This window comes from Salvelinus namaycush, chromosome 31 (assembly GCF_016432855.1).
Source record: "Salvelinus namaycush isolate Seneca chromosome 31, SaNama_1.0, whole genome shotgun sequence".
Taxonomy (NCBI): Eukaryota; Metazoa; Chordata; class Actinopteri; order Salmoniformes; family Salmonidae; genus Salvelinus; species Salvelinus namaycush.
Genome location: NC_052337.1, coordinates 26,439,603 through 26,453,201, shown reverse-complemented (window position 1 = coordinate 26,453,201; position 13,599 = coordinate 26,439,603). Strand labels below are relative to the sequence as shown.

At 45.2% G+C, this 13,599-nt stretch overlaps 1 protein-coding gene across 1 annotated transcript in view; it reads right to left on the bottom strand.

Annotated features, from left to right (window-relative positions):
* Positions 1-5,364: 5,364 nt before the first annotated feature.
* The window catches only part of LOC120026051 (dynamin-1), a 79,370-nt gene continuing 71,135 nt past the window's right edge, over positions 5,365-13,599 (bottom strand). The window contains exons 16-21 of the mRNA XM_038970835.1: positions 10,364-10,473; positions 9,293-9,404; positions 8,951-8,965; positions 6,875-7,048; positions 5,991-6,232; positions 5,365-5,566 (exon numbers count right to left, since the gene is read on the bottom strand). Of these exons, the coding sequence (XP_038826763.1) occupies positions 5,365-5,566; positions 5,991-6,232; positions 6,875-7,048; positions 8,951-8,965; positions 9,293-9,404; positions 10,364-10,473 (855 nt within the window). The remainder of the gene's footprint in view (positions 5,567-5,990; positions 6,233-6,874; positions 7,049-8,950; positions 8,966-9,292; positions 9,405-10,363; positions 10,474-13,599) is intronic.

Here is a 13,599-nt window from a genome sequence, read left to right as displayed (position 1 = left end):
GGAGCTGGTTGTGGAGGAGTTTACACCGATATACACCAGATCACAGTTAGTCTGAGCACCTGAACTTGTGTCATTGCATGCAGATACAGTAATACAATACATCATCATGGTTAGCACAACACATAAGAGTGGGCCTTCACGGTGACACAAGGCCTAGTGGCCACAGAAGGGCGTAGCACCTAGACACAGGGAGATAGAGGGGTTGGCAATTTCTTCTCTCTCTTTCTCTCACTCCCCGTCTCCCTTGCTTAGAGGGAGGCTGTTGTGGAGAGTTGCTGAGATTTCTGATTGGTGTGTTTGTGTGCAGGACAGTGGGGATTCACCCTCCACCGTGTAGGGGCTGAGTGGGTGGGGGGGTGGGGGGGTCAGGGGCCCCGAGGGGCAAAAAAGGGGGGCTTCTAGTTGTCAGCAGGGGGCTCTCACGGTGAGAGGGCCGACCCTTGCATAGCCGGCTGTTCATTGAAAAGAGGCGGAAGAAAATAGAAAAAGAGGACATGATAAAGCCAGATTAAGCAAAGGATGAACAAGTGAATGAAACCTAATGAGAGAACATTTCCCCGAACTCAGAGGCTAGGAGTCACTGTTGTGTTATTAGATATAAAAGGTCACATTAATCAACGTATCATAATAAATAGAATACACAATCTAAGTGCAGTGAGATAGATACCACATTACACTCTGACACATTACAGTCAGTATTGGTAATGAAATGTACATTTTCTCTGGGTGTTTTTCCTACTTTCCCATCGATGTCAGGTGTGTCCTAGCCTGTGACTTTAGGGACCAGTATGGATCATGACGATCATAGCAGAAGACAAGAAAAATAACTCTGTTTTTCAGATGCAGTTATTCCTTCTGATCCGCTCCCCCTTGCTAGATAGATGGATAATGCATCTACTCCCGAGAGAGAATCAACACATAGAATAGAGAATCAACACAGCACAAAAATATCATTATCAAATCCAATATGATCAGAGAAGAAATCATTCAGATATGAGAGGAAGAGAAATACCCATATGAAGGGGAGGGTGAGAAACGACAAATATTTCAGCACAGCATTCTTAACTATCTCATCCATGTTTGCTGCATATCCCTGCCCATTTAAGTGTGTGACTACTTACAGGTGTAAATGTATTGTAATGCTAATCAACAATTGACCTTTATATGCAGTGGAGGGTGAATGCCTTTCTGTGTATTGGGGGTATACAGTGTGTTTGTGTGTGTAGGGTGTGGGTTTGTACGTGTGTGTGACGTGACCGTGTCATTTAGTGGAGAAGGAAGAGGAGGAAGAAGGGTCTAGGTAGGTAGGTTGCTCTGCAGTCCTTGGTCTCTCTGCCATGGGGTAGGCGGTGGGTTGGAGGGGAGGGGGGCTTCAGTAGTTTAGTGGGTTGGTGAGGGAGGGGGTCTTCGGCTGCCAAGAGGACCATGGGTACACACAGATGAACAGACACACAGACACAATCACAGACAAAACACAGAGACGGGCATATAAAAGAAGACATTGATAAGTTAGGACTGTCATTCAACGTCACTGTCAAGTATACTTACACATTCAGCTCCCCTATTGAACATTACATTCTATGCAGTCTCTCTCTCTCTCAGGCACACACTGGTCCGGTAACACACGCATGCATACACACACATTCACAGCTGCATGGGACAATGTGGGAGACGACAGCCAGACAAAACAGCTAACACACTAACATACAAATCTTTCCTGCAGATTTGATTCTCTTCATGAATGATTGTCTGGGAATATATATACAGTATAACATTTCCATTTGTGACAAGCAGTTGTTTTGTGGCCCAGAAGAGGGCAGTGTAGCTCCACTAAATTATCCATAAATTATCCTCTTCAACCCAATCTACATGCAAAAAAACATGTGAGAGATGTGTAATTATAATTGCTACAAAGGATATATGACACATTTTATCATCTCCATAGTCGTTCTGCTATGATCATCAAGGCTATGCTATCTTTACTATAAACGCTAAAAAGCAGACTACAACTGTAGGAGACAGAGTGGCAGCATAACATAGATAATGACTGTCAGAATAGCTAGTTGGATAGACATTACATACCCTTTTCAATCCATTATTACCACCCACAGTATAGCCTTTCTGACCGCTTCCCTAGCCTCTAATGAATCCTATGTTGACATCTAGACAGGACAAACACAGAACAGAAAAGTGTCACGCCACCAAACGACAAGGCTGGGGATGGGTGAGATGTCAAAAGGCAACACACAACACTGACACAAACCCATCACCTTTGACTTCTGACCCCTAACGGGTAGCTCTGGTCAGGTGTGTGCCTGAGCGTTTGTGTATGCCTGCGTGTGTATGTGTGTATGCGTGTCTATAGGAGTCATCAGACTTTTTTCAACACAAACCTATCCCAACTGAAACATCCACCTCAAACTAGGACAAAAACATTTCAAGGATTTCAGTGGACAATAAGAAAACCAGCGTGGCTCACACAGTGACACTAACACACTGTGAGCTGTGTGTGCTCATGTGTGTTTGTCTGTGCAGTGCTAAAACGAGGCATTAGGGAGTGCACAGAAAAAAATGAAAGAGAAGGAGAGAGGGATTGGGGCATGCAGTGATGTGATGGGATCTAAGAGAAAGCAGCATGAGGAAGAGGATGATGACGATGGTGAGTAGTACCAAACGTACCAGAAGCGTTAGTCCTCATTGGTCACTGATAGTGATTCTGAAAGAGGAACCATAATCAACGGTGGGATAGAGGTGTGGTGAAGGAGATAGGGTGAGGAGGACAGAAAGAGGAGTGCAAACAAACTCATACAGGTTACAGTGCAGGAGAGACCCACGTCACATGACAAGGCTCTGCTCTCACCCTGGACCAATCAGATTTGGACCATTATTTAGGGGTTGAATTCGAGTTATTGGTTCCAACATGGCTTAAAGTCATTGTGTAAGCGTTATTTGGAAGTTTGAGGGTATGTGTGAACGAGAGCAGTGTCGGGCAACGTGTGTGTCTCCCTCCGTAAGGCAAGCTGCTGCCCTGACCGTGAGTTCACATCAGATCAGTACAGTGTCCATTAGCTTACAACCACAGGCAAACACAAGGCAAACGTTAGCAGTGCGGACGCAGTTAAACAGAGAACTTAAAACAAATAAACTCCCCTCACCTCTCGCTCGCATTCTCTGTCTCTCTCTCTCTATCCCCCCACTCTCCCCTTTCTCTTTCTCTGTTTATTGCCACATGAAGAGATAGAGTAGACAAGAGACACTATTCCTAAACAAGAAAGACTAAGAGAGTGGCATATAGGATTGGTGTCCACTACAAAACTATAGATTCTAGCAAAGGCCACCGCTAGTAAAAAAGTGGTAAAAGTGCTTAAAGGTATTTACAAGTATGGTTATATTAGTATGTAGGAAATGTAAGTAGGTAATACTAGAAACCTTCTTGGCAGTAAGTCATGTCAGTAAACAACAATGTAAGTAGAAAATATATATGTATGTATATCAGTGCCTTCGGAAAGTATTCAGACCCCTTGACCTTTTCCACATTTTGTTACGTTACAGCCATATTCTATTTTTTTCCCTCATCAATCTACACACAACACCCCATAATGACACAGCAAAAACAGGTTTTTATCAATTTTTGCAAATGTATAAAAAATAGAAAACTGAAAAATCACATTTACATAAGTATTCAAACCCTTTACTCAGGACTTTGTTGAAGCACCTTTGGCAGCGATTACAGCCTCGGGTCTTCTTGGGTAGGACACTACAAGCTTGGCACACCTGCATTTGGGGAGTTTCTCCCATTCTCCCATTCTCTGCAGATCCTGCTCCCCATCCAAGCTCTGTCAGGATGGATGGGGAGCGTTGGTGCACAGCTATTTTCAGGTTTCTCCAGAGATGTTCGATTGGGTTCAAGTCTGGGCTCTGGCTGGGCCACTCAAGGATATTCAGAGATTTGTCCCGAAGCCACTCCTGCTTTATCCTGGCTGTGTGCTTAGGGTCGTTGTCCTGTTGGAAGGTGAACCTTCGCCCCAGTCTGAGGTCCTGAGCACTCTGGAGCAGGTTTTCATTTAGGATCTCTCTGTACTTTGCTCCATTCATCTTTCCCTCGATCCTGACTAGTTGCCCAGTCCCTGCCCACTGAAAAACATCCCCACAGCATGATGCTGCCACCATCATGCTTCACCGTAGGGATGGTGCCAGGTTTCCTCCAGACATGACGCTTGGCATTCAGGCCAAAAAGTTAAATCTTGGTTTCATCAGACCAGAGAATCTTGTTTATCATGGTCTGACTTCTTTAGGTGCCTTTTACTGAGGAGTGGCTTCCGTCTGGCCACTCTACCATAAAGACCTGATTTCTGGAGTGCTGCAGTGATGGCTGTCCTTCTGGAAGGCTCTCAAACTCCACAGAGGAACTCTGGAGCTCTGTCAGAGTGCCCATCGGGTTCTTGGTCACCTCCCTGACCAAGTCCCTTCTCTCTCGATTGCTTAGGTTGGCCGTGCGGCCAGCTCTAGGAAGAGTCTAGCTGGATCCAAACTTCTTCCATTTAAGAATGATGGAGGCCACTGTGTTCTTGGGGACCTTTAATGCTGCAGAAATGTTTTGGTACCCTTCTCCAGATCTGTGCCTCGACACAATTCTGTCTCGGAGCTCTACGGTCAATCCCTTCGACCTCATGGCTTGGTTTTTGGTCTGATCTGCACAATCAATTTAATTTACCACAGGTGGACCAATCAAGTTGTATAAACATCTCAAGGATGATCAATGGAAACAGGATGCACCTGAGCTCAATTTCGAGTCTCATAGAAAAGGGTCTGAATACTTATGTAAATAAGGTATTTCTGTTTTTTATTTTTAATACATTTGCAAAAATGTCTGAGGATTTTTTTTGTAATCCATTTTAGAATAAGGCTCTAATGTAACAAAATGTGTAAAAAGTCAAGGGGTCTGAATACTTTCCGAATGCACTGTAAGCAATGTGTTATCTTGTGTGTGGCACTGTTTAACTACAGGGGTGGGCTTTTGGAGGGGATCAATCTGACATGCCTCTCATCCGTCCTACCTCTACCACCCATCTGTTCTCTAGCCAGTATCACCTCCTGGACCTGCACATCCTCTATCTATAAATATCCTCTGTCTATCAACTCTCATTTACCTCCACCAACCCTCCAGGATTCTTCACATCCCCCTTACCAACACAGAGCATTGACACTTCAGCTTGGATGTCATTTCTTTGTCATCATTCTCATAGTATCACTTACAAAACCTTACTGGCTTGTGTCTGTCTCCTTGTAGGACCTATTGTAGTGTTATACATTGATAGACTTGGTTACTTTTGCGTTGAGATGTAACTTTTGGTCCGGTTCCACTCACCTGGGCACACCGGGGGGTGCACGGTTAGGCCTGGAGGGGACTGATGGTGGTGGCCCACCAAAAGGATCCGGGGAGGCCCCCGGGCGAGAGGGGACAGGGGGACCAGGAGGGAGGCCAGGGGCTGAGCCACGGGAAACAGGGCGACCAGGAGGACCTGGGGGAGCCCTTCTGTTTGGAGTGGGACTGGCAGCTGGAGACCTGACAGGGGGGAGAGGGAGAGGGAGAGGGAGAGGGAGAGGGAGAGGGAGAGGGGAAGAGAGTGCATTGGCAGTCAGTTCTCTTACACACCAGCAGGGGAGGCCACAACAACAGTGTAACGAAACATTCAGGAGTGTCATGGTCATGGTAAGAAAAAACATTACTGATCATCCAGTCCTCCTCCCCTATTCCTCTGCCCTCCATCCCCTTATTCCTCCCGGGACCATCCATATGTAAAATGTATGCACGCATGACTAAGTCGCTTTGGCTAAAAGCATCTGCTAAATGGCATATATTATTATTATTCCATTTCCCCACCCTCCCGCTCTCCCTCCATTTGTACAGTACCTGCTCCCAGAGCAATTTACCTCCTTCCATCCCTCTCCCCCATTTCCCCACCCTCCCGCTCTCTCTTCATTCGTACCTGCCCCCGGAGTTGTTTCCCCCCGGCCTCAGCCAGGAGTCGTCTACGGGTGGCGGCATGGCGGTAGTGACGGTGGTGGTGCTGATGTCTCCGATGATGTTCAGGGCCTCCTTCAGGGCATGGTACATGCGGAGCATCTCATCGCGGTGATGGGCCTGCTCCTGGGACTCCTCCATCAGGCTGTTCTGGTCCCCAGAGTGGTACAGGTTGGCCAGCAGCTCTGCGTTGATGAACTCCTTGGTCTGTGTGAAGGAGTGGGGAAGAGTTGCGGTGGTAATGAGAGATTTTTATTCCTCCTTTGCACTTATTCAATCAGATCAAGTGTTAACCGGCGGTGTTGGAGGTGTTGGAGGTGGTACTGCGTTGGAGCCACACTTGTCCCACTCGCGTTCGAAGTTCAGAAGGAGAAAGTGTAGGCTGTATAGAAATAATGATGCTCAAATTGAAAGATCATGAAAGTAAATAATGAGGGTTTCTATCATCATAATGGAGCTGTAGATTCCGTCTCACATTCCACTGTTCAAACTTGTAAACAAGGCTGTGTGGGATTTCTGTTAATGAGACTCCGTGCAGCCAATGGCAATGTCTACTTTAGGTGTAATGCCGGGAACTACTTGTGGATTTGACAGCTCTAACGCAGTTCCACCTCCGACACCATCAAAACAACCGCAATGCGGATGTTGGCTAAAGCGGATCTGATTGAATCAAGCCCTTATTTGATCCATTCTTGATGCTGATTGGCTAGAGATTCCACAGGACTGCTGGTTTCTGAAGTCTAAACCAATCAGACACAGATTAAAAGACGATGTTGAAAATCAGCTGGCCCTCCAGAAGATTACTTTGACACCACTAGCCTGAAGTGACCAATGGGGAGTGGGACTCACATTGTTGATCATGAGGTACATGATGGTCTTGGGCATGAGGTCCCTGATGGTCTTGTTGACGATGGCCATGTAGGAGTCCACCAGGTTGCGGATGGTCTCCACCTGCCTCTCCAGCTGGGGGTCCATGGAGTGCATGAAGTTATCTGAGCCATTCTCTCCGTCTCCACTGTCACTCTGCTGGGGGACAACATCAGGGAGGAGGGGGTTAGAGGACAGGGAAGAGAGATGGACAGGGAGAGGAAGAGGGGGAGAGACAGGGAGAAGGGGGGAGGGAGAGGGAGATGCAAAAGGAGAGAGACATGGAGAGAGAGAAAGAGAAATAGAAAGATAAAAATATGGTGAGAGAAAGATGGAGCCCTCTCAGGGCTCATGCACCTCAAAAAATCTGAGGAAGCACAAAGTATGTGAGGATGGCTAGAGGAGGGGTTCCTGACGGGGGCTAGGTCCATAAGTTGGAGAATTTAGCTTTTTTCAAATACCTGAAACAGCTTTTCCTTCAATCTAGAAGCATAATCATTATGCTTAATTCTATGTCAAAAAATATATATCCAAGCCTTCCTTTTGAGCTGTCTGGTTCCTACTGCTGGTGACACTGTGATTTATTTAGAATTCAAGGCACACTTAACCAGCATGGCTACAACAGCATTCTGCAGCGATACGCCATCTCATCTGGTTTGCACTTAGTGGGACTATCATTTGCTTTTCAACAGGACAATGACCCAACACACCTCCAGGCTGTGTAAGGGCTATTTGACCAAGAAGGAGAGTGATTGTGTGCTGCATCAGATGACCTGGCCTTCAAAATCACCCGACCTCAACCCGTTCCACCTTGGACCGCAGAGTGAAGGAAAAACAGCCAACAAGTGCTCAGCATATGTGGGAACTCCTTCAAGACTGTTGGAAAAGCATTCCAGGTGAAGCTGGTTGAGAAAATGGCAAGTGTGCAAAGCTGTCATCAAGGCAAAAGGTGGCTACTTTGAAGAATCTCAAATATAAAATATATTTTGATTTGTTTAAAAAAAAAAGTGCTTATTACATGATTCCATATGTGTTATTTCTACAATGTAGAAAATAGTACAAATAAAGAAAAACCCTTGAATGAGTAGGTGTGTCCAAACTTTTGACTGGTACTGTATGCAATATATATACAGTATAGGTACTTTTTTTTACAGGAAAAATCTGAGGAGGCACGTGCCCCTGTGCCCCCTTTGGGCATGATACCTCTGAGCTCTGTAACCACAACAAGTAGTGAAACAATCCTAAATATCACAAATCATTAATAACATCCACTATATAGCACTCCTAAACTGTCAGTATAAAGAAATAACTTCACACTGAGCCAGGGCTCCACACAGTCGACTCAACGGATCCCTAATAGATCCGACGGAGCTTCATTTGTGTAGCTCTCTACGTAGTTTATGTACTTTGTGTGGCTGAATTTTTGGAACGCAACGCAAACGGAGCCCCGGAGCTCTGTTTGTGTAGACTGTGAAATCACTGTGGGGAGCCATTGAAGACAACATGTCTCTTTCTCTACCACTTTCTCTTGGCTCATGCCCCAATGCTAATTCCTTTATTTGCTTAGCCAATTCCAATCAGATGGTTGCACTATACAGCTATGGCAGAACACTGATGAGAGTGACATTTGAACTTCCTGGCCTGGTTCGAATGATGAACGACTGGGCTGTTGATTAGAAACAGCCAATGAGGCGAGACGAGAGAGGAGGCGCAGCGCTGTATAAATCATTAGAGCCAATCAGAGTTCAGTATCAAATTAAATTGCCAACACTACAGACGTAGGATCTTCATTTGAGCCAGTTTGCTACAGCAGGAAAATAATCCTGCAGCAACAGGAAATGTGAATTATTATGTGGATTATAATTAATGGACAAGTTTTGTAGGGGTTGATGCATTTTTCGTTAGGGCAAATACACTACAAGTTTGAATTTCCTGCAGTGCAGGAGAATTCTCAGCAACAAATTAAGATCCTACATCTGTAGCTTGAGCAACGCTCTAGAGAAAACTGTGTAAAAGGGGTGAAGAGTTGGAATAGACATCACGACACAAAGCACATACCTTGCCCTCCTTCTCCTATTGGGTCCAACAGCAACAAAGGACATACAGAGAAAAATAATGAGACAGGGAGAGAGAGAGGGACAGGAAGAGAGAGATGGTGTTAAACATGAAATGACAAACTCTACTAGTGCTGTGAGAGAAAACCATCATCACAATCAACAACATGTTTTGGACTGGTGGAGTTACTGACTAAATGTGTGTGTGTGTGTGTGTGTGTGTGTGTGTGTGTGTGTGTGTGTGTGTGTGTGTGTGTGTGTGTGTGTGTGTGTGTGTGTGTGTGTGTGTGTGTGTGTGTGTGTGTGTGTGTGTGTGTGTGTGTGTGTGTGTGTGTGTGCGTCGTACCGTGACACGTTCAGGATACACTCCAGCTCTAAGGAAGGAGGCCTTCCACCCATCTATCTCCTCCTGACTCTCGCAGGCCAACTCCAGCTGACGGTAGTCCTTATATACATTTCTGTGGATGCACAGCGGCAACTCTGAGTGTGTGTGTGTGTGCAGAGGCATCAGAATAAAATAATACAAATAATAAAAAGAAAATTGTTTTTTTTCTTCTCTGTAATAATACTAGCCACTTAGCAATTTTATGAAGTTGTCTTTAGCTAGCCCAAATGGGTTCCCAATCTTCCAACCTCATAACTAGCTACCAAGAAGCCATTTCAGCCTATCAAGTTAGAGTAGCTAGCTTGTTTAACTATCTTAGCTGGCATGCCTTCTGGCAGGGTTGGTAGACTTTAGAAAATCAAGCAATAACTAAATGTTCTGAATCTTTTACCCAGCAGAGATGCAGAGAAACATACGTAGTGTCTTTTAAAAAAGAACCACCAGTCAGGAGGATATAGACATATCCAGAGTTAGGCTTAGAAAAATATACATTTTTTTACATGGAATTAAGCATAATGATTATGGCTCTAGATTGCAGGAAAAAGCAGCTTCAGGTGTCTGAAAAATGTACAATTATCCAATTTATGAAATTCCTACTTATGGAACCCCCCCCTCCTCACGTACTTTGTGGCCCTTCAGATTGTAGGGTAGCATGATGTGTGTGTGTGTGTGTGTGTGTGTGTGTGTGTGTGTGTGTGTGTGTGTGTGTGTGTGTGTGTGTGTGTGTGTGTGTGTGTGTGTGTGTGTGTGTGTGTGTGTGTGTGTGTGTGTGCGCGCGCGCGCGCGTGCGTGCGTGCGTGCGTGCGTGCGTGCGTGCGTGCGTGCGTGCGTGCGTGCGTGCGTGTGTGTGTTAAGAGGGGATTGTGTGCTTGCCTTGAATGACTGAGAATGTGTGTGGTCAGTCTGTGTGGAGAGCTGCTACACTGTGTACATTGAAGTGACGTCGGTTGTGTAGATCAAGCTTTATTACTCTACTTTTGAGGTCTTAAAACATCTGACATGAAAATATGAAATGTCTACTTAAGAACGTACCTTTGCTCCGTGTTGAACAGGGCAAAGATCTGCTTGCTGGACATGAAGCTCTTCTCCACATCCCTCAGCCTCAGATTGTCCACCTGGAGCATGTACTTCTTCTCTTTCTCCTGCAGGAGGCAGAATAAACAATACACAGGTTAGAGACAGTAGCCTACATATGAACCCACACACACACACACACAGAGAGAGAGAGAGAGAGAGAAAGCGCAGATTATTACAGCAATTGTGAAGATCTCCACAGACCTGCGATGACCTATGCTATCTTGAACATGCACGCTTTACATGATTACATAGTAAAACATTTATAGTTACTAACCTCAAAATGTGGCCATGGATATTAATCATTTTAAGTTTTAATGTTACATTAGTTTGTCAGATAGCCTTAACTTTAGGCTATTTACTGTATTACAAAAGTAATATTGAATTGTGTTTAGTTGACAATGAAACCAAATCTCAACATTAAAAGGAGATGCAGGCCTATCTACTGCTTCGATATTCCATCTGAGCCACTGGCTTAGTCTGGCTTTAATTCCAGTTTGTCTACAAATGAATGATTTATATGTTGGATTCATGTCTCCATCTCAACCAAAAATCAAAGGTAATCAAATCTAACTTCAAATGCACTTTAAATACAGTTTGATTTGATTTAGTCTTTAACTTAGATTTTTGTTTGAGATGGAGACGTCCAACATCTAAATGATTTGTAGACAAACTGGAATTAAAGTCAGACAGTGTCACAGATGGAACCATCAGAGCAGAAGATACATCTGCTTCAAATGTTGCTATTTGGTTGCCTTGACAACCAAACACAATTCAATATGTCTAAATATCATTACATTGGAGATCTACCAGAGCTTGAAACCCTGGGCCTATGTATTGTCTATTCTAGTTGAATCCTGTGCTGAATTGAAACAATAGCTGTTGATGACTTTGCAAATGCTATATAGGCCTAAATAGCATCATTGATGATATACAGCATAAGTGATAAAGTACTGTATGGTCACATTTCATTTGCTCTGTTAACCCTTTGGAATGACTTCGATAGTAACAGTGAATATATTTCATTTTTAAGTGGAGATCTCTCAACAATCATTCTCATTATAGCACATTGGTAATAGTCAGTGACAAATATCATAGATAAGCAGGGCTTGGTTAAAATCCTGGATGGGAGACCAAAAGTAGCTGTAGATAGGAGGTGCTGCCCAGTCTATTGTTTTTATTTCTTCTTTTGATAGCGTAAATAATGTTGAAGATCTGACATTGTTTTAAAGATACATATTCAACATATTTTTATACAAGGTTTGTCTACGTTGAAATTTGGTTACCATGATGAGATAATCCTGTGGTTGAAATTTCACCTTCAAAACAACAGTTTATGTTGACAATATTTTCAAATCCAATGTTTTGGATTGACAAATTAAGTTGAAACGATGTTGATTCAACAAGTTTGTGCCAGTGTGGAGGGATACATATACAGAGAGAAAGAGAGAGGGGGGATACAGAGACAGACAAAAGGAGAGTGGAGAGGGTAGAAAATAAGCCCCACAAAGTGCCTGGTTGTGATTAGAGCTGTGTAACTGTAAGTAGAAAAAAAGAGAGAGGTGGGCAGGCGACACTGGAGCCTCACAGCACAGCCTTCACCACAGAAGCCTGGCGCACCAAGAGAGAAGAGAGAGAGAGAGAGAAAAAGAGAGAGAAAGAGAGAGAGACAGCAAAGAGAGAGAGTGAGAGAAAGATAGAGAGATAGACCAAAGCTCAGAAAGCCAGCCTAAAGAGACCCAGAATCAAGGGAGGTTAACCACAGAAGTGAGCCCAGAGCTAAGACCCAGAACTGGGCAGACGGGTAGAGTAACACACACCCTGTGGTCACACTCCACAACCAACTGTTACTAAAGGGAGCCATCCCACCCAGTGTGTGTGTGTGTGTGTGTGTGTGTGTGTGTGTGTGTGTGTGTGTGTGTGTGTGTGTGTGTGTGTGTGTGTGTGTGTGTGTGTGTGTGTGTGTGTGTGTGTGTGTGTGTGTGTGTGTGTGTGTGTGTGTGTGTGTGAAAGAGAGAGAGAGAGGCCATGCTCTACTCCAAAATACACAGACTCCCCTATGGCTATGGACAAGCACAGTTTCTCCTCAACTTTAAAAACATGTGTCCAACCACAGCCCTTCCCTTCCCATTCTGCCCAGCCCTTTCCCTGTACATACAGTGTACACCATAACCAACCTGCCCTCATCAAAGCGGTTCAGGCCTGCACAGTCAAATGGTCACATTCCCCTTAGGACGGACACACACACACCTCCACTGTGGAGTGACGATCAACAGGCCAAGTTAGTGTGTCCAAGTGTCCACTACCTGAGACTAAACAAGCGGTTACCATGGACACCAGAGGGTGACATCACCACACTTAACGAGTCCCAGTCTTCCCACTACTCGCTCTCTCTCGTACTCTCTTTCTCTCCATCTCTCCCAGGGAGGGAGCGGCCTTTCACTGACTCACACATTTTCCTTTCCCCTGGCCAGTGAAAAAAAAGAGGGAAAAGTGAGGAGAGGGAGGGAAGGAAGGAAGGAGAGGCAGAGAGAGCAGGAATGAAAGAGAGCAGGTGATGAAAGACAGAGTGACAGAGAGCAAGAGAGAGAGAGAAAGAAACAGAGTAGCACAAACTGGAAAGGAGGGGTAAAAGAGAAGTACAAGAGATAGGCCAGAGAGATGGATGTGTAGGATGGAGGGAGATGGAGAGATGTGAGGAGTGTGAGGAAGAGCCAGAGAGACATAGAGCGGGCACTGAGCCATGTATGGCCCCATAGACACAGCCTCAGACTAACACACTGCATTCTGAGGATTCACCCTGCACTTAATCACTCAGACAGACTGCTATAACTCTCTCTCTCTCTCTCACACACACACACACACACGCACACGCACACGCACACGCACACGCACACGCGCACACACACACACACACACACACACACACACACACACAAGGAAGTCATCAGAGGGTGAGAGGGGAGGCTGCAGTACTGTGTGTTGGGGCAGACCTATGACTCTCCCTCTCCTCCCCTTTCCGCCTCTCCTCCTTCCATCTCCCTCTCCTCCCCTTTCCCCCTCTCCTCCTTCCATCTCCCTCTCCTCCCCTTTCCCCCTCTCCTCCTTCCATCTCCCTCTCCTCCCCTTTCCCCCTCTCCTCCTTCCATCTCCCTCTCCTCCCCTTTCCCCCTCTCCTCCTTCCATCTCCCAGT